The sequence below is a fragment of the Mixophyes fleayi genome, chromosome 3 (assembly GCF_038048845.1).
Source record: "Mixophyes fleayi isolate aMixFle1 chromosome 3, aMixFle1.hap1, whole genome shotgun sequence".
NCBI lineage: Eukaryota > Metazoa > Chordata > Amphibia > Anura > Limnodynastidae > Mixophyes > Mixophyes fleayi.
The window spans coordinates 337,261,154-337,284,860 of NC_134404.1; the positions used below are offsets into that span (position 1 = coordinate 337,261,154).

The 23,707-nt window shown below is 43.0% G+C and overlaps 1 protein-coding gene across 1 annotated transcript in view; it reads right to left on the reverse strand.

Moving 5' to 3' along the window:
* The window catches only part of EHD3 (EH domain containing 3), a 46,209-nt gene extending 23,809 nt beyond the window's left edge, over window positions 1-22,400 (reverse strand). Inside the window, exons 1-3 of the mRNA XM_075204364.1 lie at window positions 21,760-22,400; window positions 13,747-13,923; window positions 10,167-10,264 (exon numbers count right to left, since the gene is read on the reverse strand). Of these exons, the coding sequence (XP_075060465.1) occupies window positions 10,167-10,264; window positions 13,747-13,923; window positions 21,760-21,983 (499 nt within the window). The 5' untranslated portion in view covers window positions 21,984-22,400. The remainder of the gene's footprint in view (window positions 1-10,166; window positions 10,265-13,746; window positions 13,924-21,759) is intronic.
* Between the last annotated feature and the right edge of the window lie 1,307 nt (window positions 22,401-23,707).

Below are 23,707 nucleotides of genomic sequence, written 5' to 3' on the forward strand. Positions count from 1 at the left end.
ACTGGGGCTGTAAAAGAAACAGAAGAGTCTCGGGAAAAACGGCTGCACGGAGCGGCTTCGGCCAGCAGGAGGAGCATTGTAGTAAAATATTGTACTTTATCTTGTACAAAGCCCCTACAGTGGAGCACAGTGGCTTAGTAGTTAGCACTTCTGCCTCACAGCAATGGGATCATGAGTTCGATTCCAGACCATGACCTTATCTGTGTGGAGTTTGTATGTTCTCCCCGTGTTTGCGTGGGTTTCCTCCGGGTGCTCCGGTTTCCTCCCATACTCCAAAAACATAATAGAAGGTTAATTGGCTGCTATTAAATTGACCTTCGTGTGTGTGTGTGTGTGTGTGTTAGGGGATTTAGACTAAGCTCAAATGGGGAAAGGACTGATGTGAGTCACTTCTCTGTACAGCGCTGCGGAATTAGTGGCGCTATATAAATAGCTGATGATGAGAGGATGTGAAAGATGTGGCATAGTATGACATTCAATTGATTAAGTATTCCAAGAAAACACTCTTTTAGCTTTGGATTCAGTTCTACACCATACCCGGCTAAAGAAAGATTCATTTAGCGAGTGAAGTTAATCTATAGTTTAATCAGTCGTCTCAAATAAAGTTTCTAGTTTCAACCTGTTTAGAGAATGTGGACAGCAGACATAGCGAAAGGATTAACAGCCCCTTCATATCATTTTATTAGGCTTCAGAGCCACTGAAAAAAATAGGGCACTGTAAATATTTATCGGTAACCCTAAGAGGTGGAAGAATGCAGCAACATCCTTTTGTGAATTCCCCAGACGCATCTAATGGGTCGGAAGAATGTAGCACCAGGTCAAATGGCACCGAAGTTCTAATGTACAGAAAGGCGTTATGTCTGCAGTCACATATATCCTGTGTTTATCACAGGGCTTCTAATTAAAGGTCTCCTGACCTTCTCTCGCTAGTATAATAATATGTTATTCTTCATACGCTTGCAAGGTAAACTTGTATCAATATACAATAAGATAAATAAAATATGTACATAGACATTAATATTACACGTTCAACATGTGTTCTAAAAACCACACAGATAGTCCAAAAATTAAGTCAATGGATCTGTACATATACACTTTCGGACGTGCATTTACTCTGCATCAATTTTGACGTTCCCTGTGGCATTCACAAGCGTTAGTACAATGTAATGGAGTTCTGTGGGACAAACCTAGTACAGAATCGGTGATTGCCAGCTGCCCAGTGCCAGGAACTGGTGGTGTACCTGCAGTTACCAACTGTCTGGAGCCTGAAACTAGCACAGTGCCTGTAATCACCTACCTCTCAAAGCCAGGAACTAGCACTGTACATGTAAATACCAAGTGCCTGGAGCTAGTACCAGGCAAAGTGCCTGCAATTACAAGCAGCCCCGAGCCAGGCACTAGTGCTGTACCTGCAATTACCAGCAGCCCCGAGCCAGGCTTTAGTGCTGTACCTGCAATTGCCAACAGCCCAGAGCCAGGCACTAGAGCTGTACCTACAATTGCCAACAGCCCAGAGCCAGGCACTAGAGCTGTACCTACAATTGCCAACAGCCCAGAGCCAGGAACTAGAGCTGTACCTGCAATTGCCAGCAGCCCAGAGTCAGGAACTAGAGCTGTACCTGCAATTACCAGCAGCCCCGAGCCAGGCACTAGAGCTGTACCTGCAATTACCAGCAGCCCAGAGCCAGGAACTAGAGCTGTACCTGCAATTACCAGCAGCCCCGAGCCAGGCTTTAGTGCTGTACCTGCAATTACCAGCAGCCCAGAGCCAGGCACTAGAGCTGTACCTGCAATTACCAGCAGCCCCGAGCCAGGCACTAGAGCTGTACCTGCAATTACCAACAACTGTCTACAGCCTGAACGTAGCACAGTGACTGTAATTAACAACTGAATTTAATCAGTTTTGAATTGATAGTTTCCTCCTAAATACCATAAATTTATGTAGACCATGGTGCATTTACTATTTAACTCTTGTTGCAAAGAGCTGAAACTCTCCGACCTGTGTCCTAACAGCTATGGGCAATATGAACAGCTTAGTTTGCTCCACAACTATTTTCTCCTTCCGACATGGGGGAAACTTCTTCACCCCAAAATGTCTCTATTTTTCAAAAATGTGACTTGATGTGTGCATTATGTGAATTCTTTTTCGTTACATGATGAAATTGCTGCCAGGACTGTAATAAACAGCATACAACAGGTAATGTGACCATTTTATGTCCTTAACTTCACTACCACCAAAACATGGCTGAAGAGGTTTAATGTACCTCAAAAAGTCACCAAATCGTGAGAACTTCCCTACCCCTGATTTGGCTCCTGAATCCTCCAAATACTCATCATCTATCTCCATCAGACCTTATTCATGTACTAAACTGCGGGTTTGAAAAAGTGGAGATGTTGCCTATAGCAACCGATCAGATTCTAGTTATCATTTATTTAGCACATTCTACAAAATGACAGCTAGAATCTGATTGGTTGCCATAGGCAACATCTCCACTTTTTCAAACCCGCAGTTTAGTAAATATACCCCCAAAATTCTTTTAGTGACAGTCCCAGTATTAGTGTTCTCACAACAAAACATTGGTCTACAGTAAGATTATCTATCACCACTGTGAAAGTAATTAAACTTTCCTTAAGTTTCACAGAAGTCCCCCTTTTTCACAGAGAATCACAATTCATCCACAACTTTCATTTGGTACAGAGAAAACAATGGATTCCTTTCATCTCCCTTACGTAAGAGGCAACGTAGGAACTAAACCACTTGGCTTCAGATTCCCCTACTTACACCGAGAAAGATACCTTTCCATATCCAAGATTATAATCACAAATGGAACTTTCTAGTCAAGATGGGGACAATTCACAAACTCAAAACAGTAAGAGAAGCATTCGTTTTGGAGTAGAAAGACACTAAATGCACCGGGTGATAATCCAGCGTGCCGACATTTATAAGGGCACATGCTTAACCCGGCAAGTTCATCACATACATGATCCGCTAATCTATGTGTATAGAAGAACAAATCACAATATCCAGACGTTCAATGAGCTTAAAAAAAAACAAAAAACAACAGTCACTTAATTCTGGGATTCATTTCTATTGATGTCAATGTCTGCACATCCTCATTGGATCCTAATGGCTGGTTCACACCTAGAGATGGTTTCTTATGGGCTTGCTTCCAACACTGCGTCTTCAAATTTTATATAATCGTTTTCATTGGTAAAAACGCGACACATGAACACATGTAAAGCTTACACAGAACACATTCAAAAAAAAAAAATCAGTAAAACGCGTCTAAAGCCCATTGTCATCCATTTTCCCAGCGCATATGTTTGAAGGATTCCTAAAGGATCCTTCTGCCTCCTAGATCTGCCTGACTGGCTCCTGAATCCTACATTATGTTTTAAATGGGCCACCAGATGTTCACGCGAGCCCCCAATATTTCACATTTGTCTTCGTTACACGCATATAATGAAGTTTGCTACTTTTTTCCTAAACTTTTGATCATCTTCTGCTGGAATAAGAGCAATTATTTAGTATTATCCTCATCATGTTATTTATATAGCGCCACTAATTCCGCAGCGCTGTACAGAGAACTCACTCACATCAGTCCCTGCCCCATTGGGGCTTACAGTCTAAACCCCCTAACACACACAGACAGACTATGGTCAATTTTAATAGCAGCCAATTAACCTACCAGTATGTATTTGGAGTGTGGGAGGAAACCGGAGCACCCGGAGGAAACCCACACAAACACGGGGAGAATATACAAACTCCACACAGATAAGGCCATGGTCGGGAATCGAACTCATGACCCCAGTGCTGTGAGGTAGAAGTGCTAACCACTGAGCCACTGTGCTGTACAATTATGTACTAGAAAACAACAATAATACGTGTGGTGGGGGCCAAAGACAGTGTGGAGACAACACTGACCACTGGGGCAAAATGGTGGGGGGATACAGAAAGAGGATAAGGGAGCCAAAGTGAGGAGCAACATGGGTTCATAGGGAAGAATAAAACGGGAACCAGAAGTCAGTGAGGGGAAAAGCAGACAAAAAGGTGAAACAAAAAGCTACAAAAGTATACCTGGTTTATTGATTGGCACACCGTTCCAAAAAAGATGGCACGACCATGACGTGTTATGTTGTGGGCATGCCATGTTCTTTGGGGGCTCCCACCCCTAAATGTGCTTCTACATGGCCCCAAGTACCCATGGTTGGTGGGCGGAGCATCGGTGAGTGGGACATAACGCCAAACATCCCGGCAAACAGGACAAAAGTCCTGACTGGCCGAGCACAGAGACCGTCCAATACAATCAGGACTGTCCCACCTAAATCAGGACAGTTATGAAAACTGAGCAAAAGGGGAGACAAAAAGAAAACAGACACACATGGGAAAAGAAAAACAGAGGACAAGTAAAATAGGGGTTAGAACACTGACAAAATAGAGGGGCCTGGGAGAAGTGGGTGAAATCAGAGGCATGGATGGAGAAACGTGGGGACCTCCTACTTCTAAACCTGTCCGCACAATAGTGTAAATCCCCCTCCACAACCTTCTAGCTGGATCTACCCTAAATGAGGCCGTAATCAGAACTGTGAATAAGTTTATATATAAAAAAAAACAAGAATAATTGTATCGAGATTCATGTCCCATTAAAATCAGGACTTCCTCACATTTCGTTACGAGGAAACTGCCCGTCACAATCCTGATGACCCCTAGAGGACACACTGCAGCATTACGCACTAATCACAAGCCGATGGCAAGGTCAGCTGGGTCACAGCCAGTCCAGAGGAAGGGAGGGAGATGTACTTCTTTGTTTAATGATAACTCGTGGAAGTCGCATTCTATAAAACATTTTTTTTTTACTGACAAACAAACAGGTTTCGTGAGATAAGTTTCTGCCTGCTAACTATGCAAGGTCATTGTTCTGAGGCACAAACGGCAGTGTCATATTTCTCACTGCTAAACCTGGCACTGCGAGGTATAAATTTCTGTAATGTGACAAGGGCTGGCTGAGGTTATGTGCACAAGTAAGACATTGTAGTATAAGTATATCCCCTCTGCAGCTGGCTATAAGAGTGTACACCCAGTACACCATCACCACCCTTGGAGTCTACTATAATAGTAAACACCAATGATTTATCCCCACATCTGCTTGTATCTGGTAACCCCTTCCCCCCCACGGAATATAGCAAAGGTCTCAAATATATTGACGGAGCGGGAGATGGTGTTAACTGAACAACCACATTCTTTTGTTAATGTTACTCTGCAGAACAGGGGTTTTCCTGTGTACAGAGGGCTATAGAAAGAAAGTGATCAGTCTACTGGACCTATGCAGTTATTGAAGAGTCAGAAGGCGCTATAAACGGTTTTTAAAAACACCAGCTACAGACACCCAGCTGTTCCTTGTGCTCAGAGCTACATCATGACGCCAACAGTTAGTATGTTATACGGCAGTGTTGAAAGTCTTCCTGCTTACAATAGGAAGTCTCTGTCCTTATGCCTGGCTGCAGGAGAAGTAAACTGCACATGAGCAGAAGTTCCCACCCATTGGCTCGGTCAATTCCACTCCTGATTGGCTGGCTCTGTACCGTTGTTTCCCTGATTGGCCACCCGGCTCACATCGCTCCCTATGATTGGTCCAGTTGTTCAATAGCCTTTTTGAATTCATGGCAGGGGTCAAAATCATTTTTTTTTTTACTCTATATAAGAAAGGGTTGCAGCCCAAGCTGTTGTGTAATATCACAACCTTCAATTGTTGTGTGACATCCCTGTAAGATCTATTGAGCAATTTACATGCAAAGACCTTACGTTGTTCCTGTGACCATCAGATGAGCTAACACTCTAATCCATCTCACAGCACAGAGACCAGTGTCAGGCCTCAGCGCTCTGCAAACTTCCCAGCAGATCCAAAGCAAGCGGTCAGAAGAAATCAGACAGGAAAACCAGCAAAGAGGTGCTGCAGCAGCAGTAACCTGGCGGAAATGGTGCCCTCCCAAACTAGAGGCGCAGCTTGGTAGAGGAAGCCATTGGGACTCGCCAATGTCAACAGTGTTCCTGGCTGATAGAGACACCCCAAAAGCCATTTAGAAGACTGAAGCAATATTCATGAAATTATCGCCTATCCAATCACTAGGAGCAAGCGTTATAATCTGTGCCCTGGGCCAAAGACATAAGTGATTTCAGAAGCTGCGTCCTTGTGAATATTGGTTTAGCCCCCAAAACGGCTGCCTCCACTGTCCGTCTCTTTTTTTTTTACTTTTAAAAGCACAATTAAAAACTTTATTTAATGTTTTACAGAAACAAGATACAAATCCAGATTAAAATGAACTTTTTCTAGGCAAGCCATAAAGAACTAATTAATATTTAGATTCTCAAACACCACAAATACATCTAAATCTCTCAATACTACACAGTCGGTTTTGGGCATTTCAAGCCCAGTTGGACAGTTCCCATGATCTACGTTCGGGGGCAATGATTTAGAATAGTTTCTATTCTGATCTAAACGATCAGAATCTTGGTGACACAGATCAGGAAGCTACATCAGGTTCAGGTAACTATTATTGTACATTGTTGTCTGTACCACATCCCAACTATTTACTAAATACAGGGCAGCAGGTGATAACATTACCCCATTGTATAATGTATAGTAAACAGAAGACGAGAGTATCGGCGAGTGATTACGGCTAAACGCAGACAGTTCATGATCGGAGCACTGAAACTTACAGGAGTACAGATATTAAGAAACAATAAAGTTACCCATTCTGTAACGGGTATGGCCCTACTGTGCCACAGTGATGTACAACACTTTGTGGCCACCCACAGAGTGTCAGCTGCACACCAACATTGTGACCCCAGCTGTAGGAGGGGTAAACGCTGCCACCACCAGGCTCCTTCACTGGCATCTGGAACTGCTCACACTTATTGGGGAATGTGTAGCTGCTGCAGCACCTTTTTGCTGGTTGCTCTACCCAAGTCCATCCTGACTACTTCCTTTGGATCAGGACTGCTCTGTAGTTGGCAGGGACAGGGGTGGGGGGGCGACAGAGGACACCGACTAGCCAGAGGCTGAATTGAGGTGTTCACTTTAAACGATTATTCACATGAAGTTAAAAACCCGGCGTCCTCCACCTACAGTAGTTGATCTAGAACAAAGATACTTAGGAGCGTATGGAGTCACAAGGCTTTGTTTTTCCCAAATCTGAGATTGTAAAAATCCTTCGGGAGGTAGGGGTGGATAAATAACAACTAAAAGAATAATGAATGGGAGTTCACACACACACACACACACACACACACAACCTACAGATGAAGGCACAGTGAATGACGAAACGCGTTTCAAACATGCTGTGTGTGGCGAAACGCGTTATTTACAACTTAATCAGACTGCCATGACAATAGTTTATCCAGTTTCTTTATTTGCTTATTCATTTCATGATTAGTTAGTTAGATGACAACTATATAACATACTTATTTCCTTTATTATGCATTTGTATCTATCTCATTTCATTAGGTCTTTTTCATTGTTATATTCTTACCCACTTTTATTTATTACCCACATGGTGGGAACACTGTTACAATGAATATAACTAGATTTACTACTTATTATTAGTTAATAATATAATAATGTTCTCATTAACCTTTTTCACACATTACATTTTTACCATTTTCGCCTCTAGTAGATTATTATTCATCAATTTATCACCTTTTCACTTTTAATTTTTTATTTCTACCCTTCTCCCTTTTCATATTATTACGGTACATATTTTTATTTTTCATTAACTACAGAGATCTCCATAGAATGCTATCTATTTATTTGTAATACTGGCTATTACTGCTTCGCCACCATCTCCACCCAAGGTTCACCCGGACGAGCCGTTAGGTCTCACAGGAAGAAGCAGTCGCTTCATAGAGATGGAGTTTATTGGCTCAATAAACGGCTTCTTTAAGTGCATTCCTTTAAGTGCATTTGTTGGTGGTAGATGCATTTGTGATTTCCTTCCTAAGTGGTTTTCTTACAAAGTGATGGGAAGTCACAATACAACACCACAGTTGAACAAACAGTGAACAAAGTCTGAGTACCACAAGCAACAACCTTCATCCTCTATAACCAGACTCTGCATTCACAGTCTCACTACCTGGACAATGTAACTTGCTGTTTTTAATACTCACTGGTTCCATTTGTTTATTTACCTTGGTCCAATGCCACTCGTTCCCAACCCCCAATCAAATCCCCCAGTGTCTTTCTTATGGCATTATCCTTAGAATTATACCATCCTTCACCCCACCCCCATGTATCTCACCCCTTCATCCATACCAGCACCTCACTGCTACCTTTTAAGTAACAGTCATGAACTTATTTCCTATATTTTTGCTCCTTAACTGCAAGATCTCCAACTTGTGAGCACAAAATAAGCTTTTAAATGTAACCATCATTTGGTCTACATCGCATTCCTTCCGCTTCTGGGAGACAGCGATATATTGGCAAATCCAGCGCCATCCCCCATGTCTACCCTGAACTTTATCCTTACTCTGCACACTATAGAAATCCTAAAAACCACAAACACCTCACCTGTCTCTGATCACTTTTCAAGATCCTGACATGTGCCCTATGGAAGGCACGCTCTGTCTGCAGTAACCTGACCTCCATCCTTGACCTTCTCAAAGCACCTCAACCTCCTGCCAATAACAGAGACATGGCTCTCACAATCAGACACTGCCTCATCACTGCCACACGGTGGTCTCCACTTCACCCACACCCGGACCCCTCCGTTCCCCACTCTGCACATTTAACAGTCTCCCACCTGTCCAATCACTCACGTTCCCATGTTTTAACGTACACAACATCTTGTTTTCAGACCGTCTCTGCTTGTTGCAGTCACTTAACATCCCTCTGTATCTCTATAATAATTCCTCGAATATTTCTCTGTCTGGCTCCTTCATTTCATCTGACATCTCCACTATCATCTTGAGTGATTTCAACATCCCAATTGATTATCCACCTTCTCCATCTAAATTGCCGTCTCTAACCTCCTCTTTTGGCCTCTCCAAATAAAACTTTAACCTCTTCAAGCTGTAACACAACCAAGCCTCCTCACACCAGTAGAAACCTCAGTTATATTGATTTCCAACAACTTACTTCATCTCAATAAATGCTCTCCCCATTTTCTACAGCCGCCTGTCCTGTTATGTCACTCCCATATCTTAACCAAACTCTACCAAGAGCCATTGACCAAGGGGTTCCAGCTAATGTCTCTACTCATCGTTGACCCTGATCTCAGCCGTGACACACAAAACAAACGCACTGCCTTCAAAAACTTCACCAATGACATCCTACTTTTAGAAAAGTCTTGCTGTTCCCCTGACTACCCTACAATCTACCTCACTTCCTGAGATGCTCTGAACACTGTCAATATACTTTCAATCTCATTTTCTTAGCTATTACCATTTATCGATCATGTTTCCATCATTGGTTAAACTTCCTGTTATAACTTCTATTCTGAAAAAGAACAAATTGCGACCCAAATTCTCTCTCAGTTTCCATCTCTTATATCCCGTGCCTCTACAAGCATCTTCAGAGCTTTTCCTACACTTTTCCCAGACGCGTTTCTTTTCTTCGGACAATCTACAGGACCTCCTTCAGTCAATCTTTCATTCCCAAGTATCCACCGAGTCGGTCGGATTACACGCTTCTAATATGCAACGATGGATCTCTTTTTTTATACGTACACATTCCCCAAATACAGACGCAGTCGTGTTAGAACATCTTGCCAGCAAATGAAAAGCACTTGACAGATCATCCTAGCAATCTGGACCGTGCCAAAAGTAAGGTAGAAAATAGAAGTACGCCTAATCCCATTGCTGGAAGTTCCTGTAACAAAGTGAGTGAGGTCTCTTGTACGGGCTAAATAGGGGGTAGAAAAGTGTCTGTTATTTGAAAATCAATAAAATTCTACAAGGTTTCACACATGGATTTGCGTTTGCTGCCTCTCTTTTCGGTGAAAGGTGCAATGGTCTGCATTGCTCATAAACTAGGATACTTAATAGACAAGTAGTGAAAGTGAAACGCGTCTACAACAAAATCAGCTACTCAAAAACAATACAAAGATTATTATACCAAAAACAACTGTGCCCAGATTATTCCCTGCTGTGCATACAAGGTACAGAAACTCACCACGACTTATCCTCTGCTTCTCTCCAGACAGGATCCCAGGAGTGTCAATCACACTGATACTCTCCAGGACAGGGTTGGGCAACTGGGCACAAACAAACCTGCATAATACAGAATAAACAAAAAATAGTCACTCAGTAAATAGGTTTCTCTTTTTCCCCCCACTGTACTCAACACCTGCAATCTGTCAAATATTTTTCTATTGAAAAGTTTGATTGATGCAGCTACTGGCCGATTCCTGGGGTCACAAAACCTTGCAGGGATTGTAAGACCATGTTGTACATTAGAGTTTTAGAAGAGTTACAACGTGTCGGCCCAGAAGTTCTCTGCAAACATAGTCTTGTTTTCACAGAGATGCTCTGTTTGTGGAACATCCACTGCAGGGTTTGTTCCAAGTGCAAAATTATAAACGGACAGAAAATCTGGAACGTGATCAAGGCTGCCATTAACCCTCCACAGGCTGGACCTCGTAGATGAAAAGAAAACCAAATTAAAAGGAAACTGTATTTTTAGTAAACTAGTTGTAAAAACTAAAAAAGCAAACAAAAAACGATGAGTAAAATGGTTTTACTTCATAAAAACATACATTAAAATTACAACATTTTTTAAATCACAGACAACAACCTCTGTGCAAATAAATTACTTTCCAGTTTGGGAACGTTTTTATTTATTTTTTGGTCACAACCACTGAAAACCACCATTGGCTGAGGAATATAATAAAGAGCCCTTCTGGTGAACAGTATACAATGCTGAGCCAATAACCAGCATACAATAAAAAGTCTGGTCTAATATCCAGCATACAATGAACAGCCCATCCTGATGACCAGTATACAATCAAAGCCTTGTCTAATAACCAGCATACAAAGCTGAGCCCGTTCTAGTAACCAGCATACAATAAAAAGCCTTGTCTAATAACCAGCATACAATGAACAGCCCATAACCAGCATACAATGAACAGCCCATTCTGGTGACCAGTATACAATGCACTCACTCTTCCTGTGCCACCACCAGCTGTTCATTGAACTATGCTGGTGAACTAATCACAATCAGCCAGCACAGTCATTGTTTTCATTGGCTGCTGTTCCTTCAATGAACTCCAGCAACCAATTAGAGCTCCCAAAACTTATACTAGTTGCTGGAGACCATTGAAAGAAAACTGACCCAATCACAGCGCTGGTGACTTGTAATGAGCTCTTCTTCACAGGCGGGTTATAGGACATCGAACAATCCTGGAGAACCTGTGCAGCATTTATGTACATTTAGGACATGCACGCCTATTAAATAAGAGATTACAGCACTAATACTGCAGTATTCAATGGAACAATATACTGTCCTAAGATTATTGATCCTGTCATCACCAAATACAATGATACTACTATTCTGCAAATAACGCAGGCTTTGTTATTAATAAGATCCACCAACAAATTAGGGATGGTCCACCCTGTAAGACGTCTATAATCACAGAATTTAAATTAGAGCTCACAGCACAAACATTCCTGTTATGCAAGTAAGAGATCAGCAGAGAATTAGCAGCCTATGAACTGACCTCACACTTCACTGTCTCATAATCAGAGGACTGCTGTGAAAGTTCACACACATTTCACAAAGAGAATCCGCTAGAACTACCCAAATTTCTGGTATTTCCTAAATAAGGACTTAGGTCTGTGAACGCTCCCGATGGTTTTAAAGAGGACATTTCACAGATATGTTACTATGCTTACCATAGTATTTTGTATTGCGCTTTTTTTGCTGACCAAAACAAACATACTCCAAGGTCCAAGAGGTTTTAAAGGGTGTACAGCATGATCACACCAAGAAATTAGTATTTGACCAATAGGGGGCACTGTATCCTTGAACACTGGGTAGCTGCCAGTCACATAAGTAAAATTAAAATGCAGAGCATTTAGTTTCTGATGAGGCTATACACTGCACACAGATCATTAGAGTGGGCTCCTCTTGTGTCGTGTGGATGGCATTTAGTGATGACTGCACTTTAAATCAGCTCTGTGCTTGAACTCGCAGATAAATCATCTTTTAAACACACATATAACAGTTATACATTTGTGAAGGCAGTGGGAATTACATGGTTGTGCTGCGAAGTATTATCACACCAAGCAAACAGTTGTTTGGAAGATCTACTGGAATAACATCTCAGTTCAGTGGCTGGTCCCATCTCCGCAGCCTCCTTAGTGAAGCAGCTGCCGCCACAACTACTGTGGACTTGGGGAACAAGCGTCCTGGCTCTGGGTTTTACTTCCAATACCTTTTGTATCAATTGTTCCTCACATCTCTCGGATTGTAAGATGATGCAGCAGGGGCAATCTTTAGCTTCTGTTCAATGTCATTGTATGTAATTTGCTTGTTAAGGAGGACCTCGGTGTACATCGCTGTACAAATAGTGCATAATAAAAACAATGCAAGCGCAAAAATGGATTACACGGGACACTGGACGGGGCTCTGAAGTATACATGGGGGAGGGCATCGGACGGGGACTGCAGTATACATGGGGGGCCATCGGACGGGGCTCTGCAGTACACACGGGGGCCACCGGACGGGGCTCTGCCGTGTGTGATAGGATCCTGCAGTTACGGGAATATTATACTTTTTACAAACAGGATAAATGTTGCATTTACACTGAGTGCTTATTAGCAGACTCGGCTTTCCTGCTATCTCCAGTCTCAGGAGTATTCGTTCTCTTACTCTGTAATCTCTGGTAATCTCCATATTGCGTTACTACATGCGCCGGAGTGTTTAACAACAGTACGAGTGGCCCTGGGGGGATTGCAGCTCTCAGCTTCTCCTGCACGGTCTGTGGTTTTCTGGCAGGACATTAGTGTAGACCCTTCTGGATGCAGAGCAGACTCCTCTCGCACAGATAACACGGAGGCTACATATTTCCAGCACTAGAACAGTATGTGCCACCACTGTGCCGTTCTTACTGCCGGAATGTGTCTTAAAACAAAAAGACACAACAGGACATGAAAGCTGCTTGGTATAAATGCCACATATTACTGCTTGCTAGATGCCAACTGCAGTAAATAAATAACAGCTAGAAGAATCTGTTGCAGATAATCCTATTAATACGGATGCAGGGAAATAAATGACAGATTTCTACAGGAAACATACAGAGCCATTTAGTCAGCAATTTGGCGACTACTTTGGTCGACTGGAGCAGAAAGCTTACAATCTAATGGGTTGATAAGGAACATTTGAAATGATTAAGAAGTAAAATTGAAAACATTGTTGTTTATTTTCCAGGTTGTTGAACTACATTTGAGCTTCCAGTCTCCTCTACAGCAGACTAGTAACATTGTTGCAACAAAGTAATGAACCACCAGTAGTTCTGTTTGGCTGCTCTGCGCTATTGTGAATGGGCCATTGAAAGAAACTCACTTGACACAGGTTGGCAGAAACTCTAGCTCACAAGTAGATCGGTTACACACTACTTAAATAGATGCTTATTTTTCACAAAAAAGGAAGCAGAATAGATACAGGATAATAAGAACACATTATTACACTAGGGATACAGTGTAGTACGTTTTAGCGTCATACAGCCTATAATGCTTCATGTAAATACACGAACCTGTTCAGGAAGGCGTTTCCAAAAGCATTCAGCTTTCTGAAGGGTTTTTTGGGGTCCACCACTAAAGCGTTGCCTGGGATGACCCCTTCCACGTCCCCCTGCATCACCGCAATGAATGAGTCTGTGGTGGGCTCAGGTCCGATCCGCATGCCGGGGAAGTCCTGCTCCAGAAGGTACCTGAAGAGACAAAATAACTCATGTGAGAGGTAACATTACAGAAGGACGTTCAGTTTATCAGTAAATAACAATATCAGTCATACAGATTATCTGGTTGATGGATTGGGGTGTTCCTTGACAAGTGTCTACTGGGCTCATCAATGCTGCGACTTATGCACAAAAAAAAGATTTAAATGAGATAAAAGAGCTGAACGGGAACTTGCGCATTTTTTTTTTTTAGCCCCAAAAAAGACTTCTGAGTAGATTTTTCAAACATTCTAAAAAAGGAACCGTGTAGGTGTTGCCCATAGCAACCAATCAGATTCTAGCTTTGGTCTAGTACATTCTAGATAATGATAGCTAATATGTTAGGTTGCTATGGGCAACACCTACACTGTTCCTTTTTAGAAGGTTTGATAAATCTACCCCTTTAGTTTTTGGGCCTCATCTCTAGAATTTCATTTTAAAAAACACATTTTGGCCCTTCCAGTTGCACTTTGACCAATGTGATAAAAATATTCAAATACACAAAAGTGACCCATGTACTAAAGACAGCGCTGATGTCCCCTCACTCATGTTTAACTGGAGACAGACTAAATGAAACTCGTGGTTAGTAGTCTGGACTGTACAATGACAATATCACCAGGAACATTTTTTCTAGCTGATCGTCATCATTTATTTATATAGCGCCACTAATTCCGCAGCGTTGTACAGAGAACTCGCTCACATCAGTGCCGGCCCCATTGGAGCTACAGCCTAAATTCTCTAACATACAGACACACACACACAGACAGACTAGGGTCAATTTAATAGCAGCCAATTAACCTACCAGTATGTTTTTGGAGTGTGGGAGGAAACCGGAGCACCCGGAGGAAACCCACGCAAACACGGGGAGAACATACAAACTCCACACAGATAAGGCCATGGCTGGGAATTGAACTCATGACCCCAGTGCTGTGAGGCAGAAGTGCTGCAGTCACTGTACTAACATACAAGGAACATTGTACGGATACTCAGCATAAAAAACTATTAGTTTTGTTGATCTCATTTATATATAAGAGACTTATTGTTTGAAGGTTATTACATGGTAAAGGAGAACATTTAGGGCACCTTTGTGCCTGGAGGGGATATTACAGTTTAGTCTATGGTTGAGCAATGCAGCTATTACTACATATATCATCTGTGCTGCCTCATACGTGTTAGAATAAAACCTATTTATAAATGGCAACAATTTTGGGGTGCAGGAGCTCTCCTAGAGGGGGGTGAACATGGCATCCACAGGGTGACGGACAGTAACTAAAGGCAACCAGCTATCAGTGTGAAATATACAGCAGAGCTCCTATATATTGTCATCGAGCAGTGTATAATGGCACAGGTCAGCGCAGAGCCGTACAGGGTAGCGCAGCACAGAAATTGCTGCCAAATACAGCCTCAAAATATTCTCCAGGGAGCTGAGAAAAGATATCTCAGCACGTTCTGTGTGATACGACATTTCGGAATACAATGCCAAACGTGGAATATTTACTGAACTCCGATGAATTGAGATTTCCGTGCATCACATAAATCACATTTACGGCCCAGCTGTGAGGTTATTAGTCCTAGTATTCCAGTGAACAGTCCCACAAATGACACGAGGCGCGCCCCTCCAGCAAGTGGTAATTTGTCCCGCTTTCCAATTTTGAAATGCTGGGAGACGCGTTGTATGTTTTTAGGGTTATACAAATCTATTCTCACTCATCACGATTTGTAGGGTTCACTTGGTTTTTAATCTATATAAAAGAAATAAATGTGAATTAAAGATTATGGCTGGAAAAATGGGGGACTGTTTTGAGAAAACCTGGACACAAGAAAGGTCGGACATTGTTAAAATTCCTTGATGTGTCTGTGCACCAATGTTTCTACAGGTGTCATTCAGAGGGAGACTCATTGAGTAAGCGGCAATCGTAGATACTATCGGCCCCCCCCCCCCTCCCACACGGTCTGTGTGTGGGGGGGGGGGGGGGGGTCAGTTATTCTGCTACTTTAGGTAATTGATATAAAACTAGTAGGTGCAATGTTAATATGCAGAACCTTTACTACTGTATAAATGTCATTTTGCCTGTGCAACCCACCCAAAAACTGTGCAACGTCCTGCAAGATTGTGATTTTAGTGGTTATACCTCATCCCAGTGAGCATCTCATCTGTTTGTGTAACTGTAAGATGTGGTTCAGAGAACAGCCACAGTTACATTCCTGTGGATCTACTTTACTGCAAGTTAATTATAAACCGCACATAATGAACACTGGAAAAACAGTGCAAGTGAGACACTACTTCACGTCTGCAGGTTAGAGTCCTAAACCGCAACCACCGACATATAATTATAGACACATCTGAAGATCAGACCTGAGAACGGTGTAAATGAAGCATCGACAACCTATAGCCATCAAACTGTTGCTAAACCCCCCCTAATTTCCCCTTCTGCTGGGACTTGTAGTTCCACACAGGCTATCGGCCCAGAAGCAGGTGTAGGGTAAGGTCATGCAGACACAAGTTAAGCACGTTGCTTTGAGAAGGGCCTTAGTTTGATTTATCCTGAAATGCATTGGATACGAGACGTAAATTCTAACCTACATAAACTTGGTGCAAACTTTGGAGAGGAGGATGATGATGATGAATGCATCTTTGCTCCGGATGCAACTTAAGATACAGACCTGGAAACACGTGCGCTGACCCATCTTTGCTCCGACGCAAATGTACCATTTCCAGTTTAGGGGTCTGACATGGAGCTGAATGTAGAGGTAAGGATGTGAAAGTTCGCTGAAGATCGGCTGCGAAGATGTTAATAGTTACAAGATTGACCAGAACATAAACAAGTGTATAAATATCACAAACTAAATATTGGCAACAACACTGATGTGATTGGCGCGGACTTCTAGTACGGATCATATAGGACGGCGCGAAGGCCTTTAAGACGTAAGAAATAAGACCAATATCTGCTGATGTAAGATAGAGGACAGAGAGACCACTGCTCTGAGGGAGTTTAGACTTGTGGCTTTGTTACCCAATAACTTCAAACTAAGATACAAGAAGGAAAGAATTGGAACAAGAGACACAGAACAGAGGAGGGAACGGAGCGGAGGTCGTCAAACACTAAAGTAATTTCAGGACAGAAATCTTTAAATCCCTTTGGAGCCCACAATTATTTCATTCTGCTCCTTCCGAATTTCACCCATTGGTGTAAAACAACCATTATTGATATTTATAGAGCGTCATATCACCCAGCGCTACACAGAGAACAATGAATCACTCATATCAGTCCTTGCACCATTGGAGCTTACAATCTAAATTCCCCAACACACAAACACACACTAGGGTCAGAAGCCAATTAACCTACCGGTATGTGTGTGGATTGTGGGATCAAACTGGAGGAAACCCACTAATACGGGGCTGGACATAACAATCCCACGCAGATCGTGCCCTGCTCGGAATAGAACGCACGATCCCAGCGCTGTGAGAAAGCAATGCTAACCACTCTGCCACCATACAATACTGTAGTGACTGTAGGGAGGAGATGGTCAGATTGGGGCAGTTGAATGTGGAGGGGTAACATAATGGGCCTCATTTAGAGTCGGACGCAAAGTCCGTTTTAGGCGCATCAACCACAAAACCACTATCACGCATGTGCAGCAAGCACCATATCCGCCTGCATCTTGGATGCAATTTACACTTGCGACAGCTTGCGGCTTAGTACGAGGGAAAGGGCGGAACGCGGAATTGTGAAGGCGTGAACTTGTATAATATAGACACAGGGGGTGTGACCCCGTATGTAAATCCTGGACGCAGACGGAACGCACGTCAAAAAAGGGTTAAATCTGTGCGGCAGGAATTAGGTGGCGCAAATAGTTAGCTAGCTGCAGGAACTGCTCGCAGCTCGGTAGGGTATTATGAGTGGGACGTAACTGGGGTTGCTTGCCCCTCGTAATACCCTACCAGGCTGCGGCACACTCTCACTGCTCCACGTCTTAGATGCACATTACGTCCAACTCTAAATGAGGCCCAATGTGAACAGTGTTGCGGCCAAAAACAAGGTTTAGTGTTGCGGGACAGACATCTAGGGGGGAAAGTCCCGGTGTAGCGAGCGCCCGCTGGGCTTGTTTCTTTACATGTTCTCACGTATGCCAGAGACCGGCCTTTTGGGCAATCTATACGGAACACCAGGCCAGTCTTTACACAGAGACTGACAATGTCCCAGATCCCAACTTCCAGTCCGTGTCTGGTCACCACGCACGCTCACACATGGCACCTTCTAATGGGCAAGTACCATGACAGGGGACGGCCCAGAGGGGGCAGAAGACGCTCTGCTGAAGAGGAACGTCAAGGCAGTAAGATTACATTATTTAAATAAAAACCTTTTGCACAAATATTATTACAAAAAAAAATATTTCGGATATAATATTTAGTTCATTAATACACATACTACCACTATACAATACTAAACACCAACGTGGGCAAGGACTGGGCCCCCTGCAAAGCACTATCGGGGCCCCGGACCAGACTGGGCTCCATCCAGCCAATCACAGGCAGTAACAATTCAATTCTACAGGTTTAAGGCAAATTATGTATTTCTCCAGAAATGAGTAACATTACTGTATATTTACTCTTTAAGTGCCATTGTTAAGCATTCGTCTCTCCCTGCGCTCTATGGTCACGACAGCGGCACGCTGTTATTAAGTGGGCATCTGCCGTTGGTTCTCTCAGTGGGACAATTTTTTTTCCTGACAATCTACGGCTAAGTAAACGTGACTTACAATCAAAACAAAACACTAGAGAATAGTAGTTTATCTAAGAGGGAATAAACAAACAGAACGAGTGAGGGTTAAACAAGCTGCTCAGCGCTGCTATACCCTAAGGCTCAATCGCTTTGGCAAATAGCTTTGTACATTTCTACCGCCACAACAACCCCCACCTGTTCAAGTGAAAACAAAAAAAGATCATCAAGGACTAATTTCCTCTGCAGGTATCGCTACTCTTACTGCAGTAACGCCTTAAACCCCGGTCACGACCCAAAAGAGTGGGTCACCTATAGCTCCCAACTTGTAGAGGTCCATGATCGGGACAGTGCGCGAGAAGTTGGCAAGGTCATATATGGGCGTGCCATGTCCCCAAGGGAACGTACCCAACACTTCATCATCACCATTTATTTATATAGCGCCACTAATTCTGCAGCGCTGTACAGAGAACTCACTCACATCAGTCCCTGCCCCATTGGAGCTCACAGTCTAAATTCCATCCCTAACACATATATAGGACGACGGACGGACCGGACAGACCCGACAGACTAGGGTCAATCTGTTAGCAGCCGATTAACCTACTAGTATGTTTTTGTAGTGTGGAAGGAAACCGGAGCACCCGGAGGAAACCCACGCAAACAAGGGGAAAACATACCCGAAATTCTGGACCATCCACACCCACCTAAACCTCCTGTATAAAACCCACAGGGCGTCGAAGGAGCACCAAGCAGTATGACACCTGTCAACTGCCCTGAAATTAGGAAAAGTATCCTAATCCGTGGGATTAATGTTATTTTTATGGAAATACAATGTAAGCTTCCTAAAAGTTATTGTTTTGGAGAGGATGTGTAGGAAACAACTAGACTAACGGCCGTACAACATCGCCAAACACCGTAGTAAAATTTGGGCTGGTGCCGTCTGCCCTCCTTTGGCCCCTGCTCTGCTGTTCTGAGCATGTGCGGCGGCTTCAGGTTCACAGTGTTCGCGCTGAAATGACAGCGGCAGGAATAACCACCATTGCATAGCGTGCTAGTCTCCCGCTGCTGCTGCACCCCTTGCGACAGAAGAAATTCCATCACTGATCAAGAACCGACACCATTGCTGTTCTACCAATCCAAAAAGCAGCATAGTCATCGACCAAACTTAAATAGGTCTTCAGTCGGGGAGCGCTACTTATATTAACTCTTAGATTGCAAGCTTATTTCGGCAGGGACCCCTTTAGCTTCTGTTACATGTCATTGTAGGCAATTTATTTCATTCATGGTCACTGTACAGATCTTCATAACATGTCAGCACTTTATAAATTAATGATAACAATAGAACTTCTCAGCGTTACAACTTTCACTTCACTCAACATCCTCATTTTCCTGGTCAACGTCTCACACTCTCTATTCTGCAAAAGAACTGGACTTGCCGTCCAGTAAGCCCAAATCTCTTTGGTTTGGTAGCCTTGCAGATAGGTCATAGATGGATTTACCCATCTGACTGTCCTTTCACTTTTTAATTGGCGTCACACTACTGAACAACAACACTACCTATTCCCACCTATTGCGTTAAGGAAATTAGAGCTCTGAAGTTGAGCATCCGCAGTAGGTGGGTTTTTGCAGATAGGCAACTCTTATCCTCCAAAGCACGGCCACCTTAGAACTTTGTGTTATATATATACACACACACACACGTCCATTTCTTGAGGCATCAATAGCTTAGGCAATGAATAAAAAGCAAAAATAAAAAAAATAGCACATGAAATGTGAGAACTATGTTAAGTATTTCCAAATAGCTACATTAACTGCTATATTACATATGGTAACTATTCGCCATCTCCCAAAGACTTTAAAATTTTAGAAAAAGATAACATGGTGGATTTAAGTACATAGTAAGGAATAGTACCCAACAAACAACGTTAAAATAACAAAAATTAGGAAAGGATTATTAATAGATGACAAATTAAATAACGATGACTCATTGGAAAAATAAATCTATTTCTGCTACAACTTTGTATTTCTCTAGAGAGAATTTATTACATCACATCTGACTCATCAGCCCAAAAACTTTCGTCGTCCGCGCAGAGATTTGGTGGAGTTTGACTTATACTGCAGATATCCATCCAGCACCTCCTATCAACACTGGATGGATGGGAATCTTGTATTTATACAGAAGAGGACAAATACTTGTTTTATATGACTTTTGAGGTACCTTAAATATTTCCCTCTGTCAATATGTTTAACTAATCTCTATAGTATTCGGAATGACCTTTCCAGAGCTTAAAAGAGATGACCCAATCAGAAACCTCTATTAATATTTGGATACAGTTTATGTCATAAAGGACTGATCATAATTAAACTTCTGGGGAGAAATGTATCAAGCTGAGAGTTTCCGGCGGGGTTTTAAAAGTGGAGATGTTGCCTATAGCAACCAATCAGATTCTAGCTGTCATTTTGTAGAATATACTAAATAAATGCTAACTAGAATCTGATTGGTTGCTATAGGCAACATCGCCACTTTTTCAAACCTGCAGCTTAGTAAATATACCCCTTGGTCTCTTGTGAGGTTGATCAATTTTCCAGTATGGCTGTTCCCACTAGACAAGAATAAATGAGAATACCAAGAAAGTTCTTTGGACATAATAAATGGTGTATATACATTTTACTGGACTTTAAATTTTGGATAAAACCAGTTTAATATGCTAGCCCCTTTTTATGCCAAATGTCACCAATTAACCCTTAGCACAGTATTGACTAATCTGTGACACTCCAGGTGTTGTGAAACTACAAGCCCCAGCATACCCTTCCAGCAATAAGCTGCTATATATTAGCATGCTGGGACTTGTAGTTTCACAACACCTGGAGTATCACAGGTTAGCCAACACTGCATTAGCAAATGATGGATACATCATGACTCCCTTCAAATAATAATACAAAAAATGTGACAGTCATGGGGGACATTTGATTTAAAACATGACCCAATTCAATTTCTCCCATTATATAGTGTAGAAGTTTAGTACAATTTCCAGACTCCATGTGGCTGTAATATAACATAACAGGTCTTTATAATCCTAAATATCGTACCCGCTGCAAAAATTCCTACCTGATAAAAGTGGTCTTCCCAGTGGAATACTGTCCCACCAACAGGATCATCGGCTTGTTATCAAAATCTGCATCTTCCAGGGCAGGTGAATGGAACTCATGGAATTTGTAGTACTCTTCCAGGGGGAGCAGCTTGGTCTTGTACAGTTTCTTCAGCCCTTCGCTGACAGTCTGGAAAACCTCAGGATCCTTCCTCCTGTCATCGGTGCCTAGCCAGCTGAACATTGTGGATGCACTAAAGCAGGGATACAAAGGCTGGTGCAGAGAGAATAAAGTAGGACAAGGAGGTGGCTCAGTCACACATGAAAATAGCAAAAATGCTCAATAATGCAGAAATGTCTCTGTGCAAGATCCAATGAGGCAAAGAGGAAATTGGTGCAATTTGGAAATCTCAGAGAGAAGGGAATGCAGGTTCTCCTATGCTCTCCCCTGCTGCAAGGTAAGGAGGTATCACAATCAAAATGCAATCTCTGACAATGACATAACAGATACACACATGCAAAAGGGAGATTGGTTTCCTTTAATGCGATAGGCAAAATACTGCTCCTCTGTGCAGCTGATAGGATGCCGGGGAGAGGTCCCAAAGATGCACATCAGCCCTTTTCCAGCTGGATTTAAATGCCAGCAGCCCAGGAAACTGGTCTACACCGGAAGTTCCCATCTCCTGGCAAAGCATCCCAGCGGAGAGCATGGACTGAAGCCGAAGTGGGCGGGGCCACGTTGTAGGTGCGGCAACACTAGCTGTGAGCACTGCAGAGATTATCCAGGTTCCATCAGATGGCCGTCTGCGTGTGCCGCACTGCCATCTAGTGGCCGCAAACGGTAAGGCTGGTCACCTTTTGCATGCTAAATTTAGCACAGGGCTATAAATAAATCGTGACTTCATATCTTATTTTCTTACTGATCATTTTCCAACTGGGGATTGAAGATATGCCTACAAGTGTAATTATTTCTATTAAATCCTTAATTGCAGCATGCAGTGCTGATTCACATGCTATATGGGTCTACCAGGGGCGGACTGGCCATCTGGCACTTCTGGCAAATGCCAGAAGGGCCGATGGCCAGAAGGGCCGGTCCGCATGTCCGCCGAGCAGCAGCACCCTGCGCGCTGCTCGGCGGACGGAGAGTCAGTGACTGGCGACTATGTGAGTAATCACATGGGACGGCACCACGCCACAGGCGCCGTCCCATGTGATTACTGCATAGTCGGCAGTCATTGATTCTCCGTTGGCTGACCAGCGCGCAGGGTGCTGCTGCTGCTGGATGTAAAAAGGTAAGTGTCTGTGTGTGTAAGTAATAGTGTGGCAAACAGTGGGGCTGGCAAACTGGGGCAAACAAACAAACAGTGGAGGAAAAACAGTGGGGCTAACAAACAAACAAACAGTGGGGCTAACAAACAAACAAACAGTGGGGCTAGCAAACAAACAGTGGGGCTAACAAACAAACAAACAGTGGGGCTAACAAACAAACAGTGGGGCTAACAAACAAACAGTGGGGCTAACAAACAAACAGTGGGGCTAACAAACAAGCAGTGGAGGAAAAACAGTGGGGCTAACAAACAAACAGTGGGGCTAACAAACAAACAGTGGGGCTAACAAACAAACAAACAGTGGGGCTAACAAACAAACAAACAGTGGGGCTAACAAACAAACAAACAAACAGTGGGGCTAACAAACAAACAGTGGGGCTAACAAACAAACAGTGGGGCTAACAAACAGTGGTGCTAACAAATAAACAGTGGGGCTAACAAACAGTGGAGGAAAAACAGTGGGGCTAACAACCAGACAGTGGGGCTAACAACCAGACAGTGGGGCTAACAACCAGACAGTGGGGCTAACAACCAGTGGGGCTAACAGTGTGGCTGTGGGGCTAATTTTGTGCATGTGTGGCCCCATGTTGCTATAGTGTACGTGCGTGTTTGGCCATGTTCATATAGTGTGCGCGAGCGC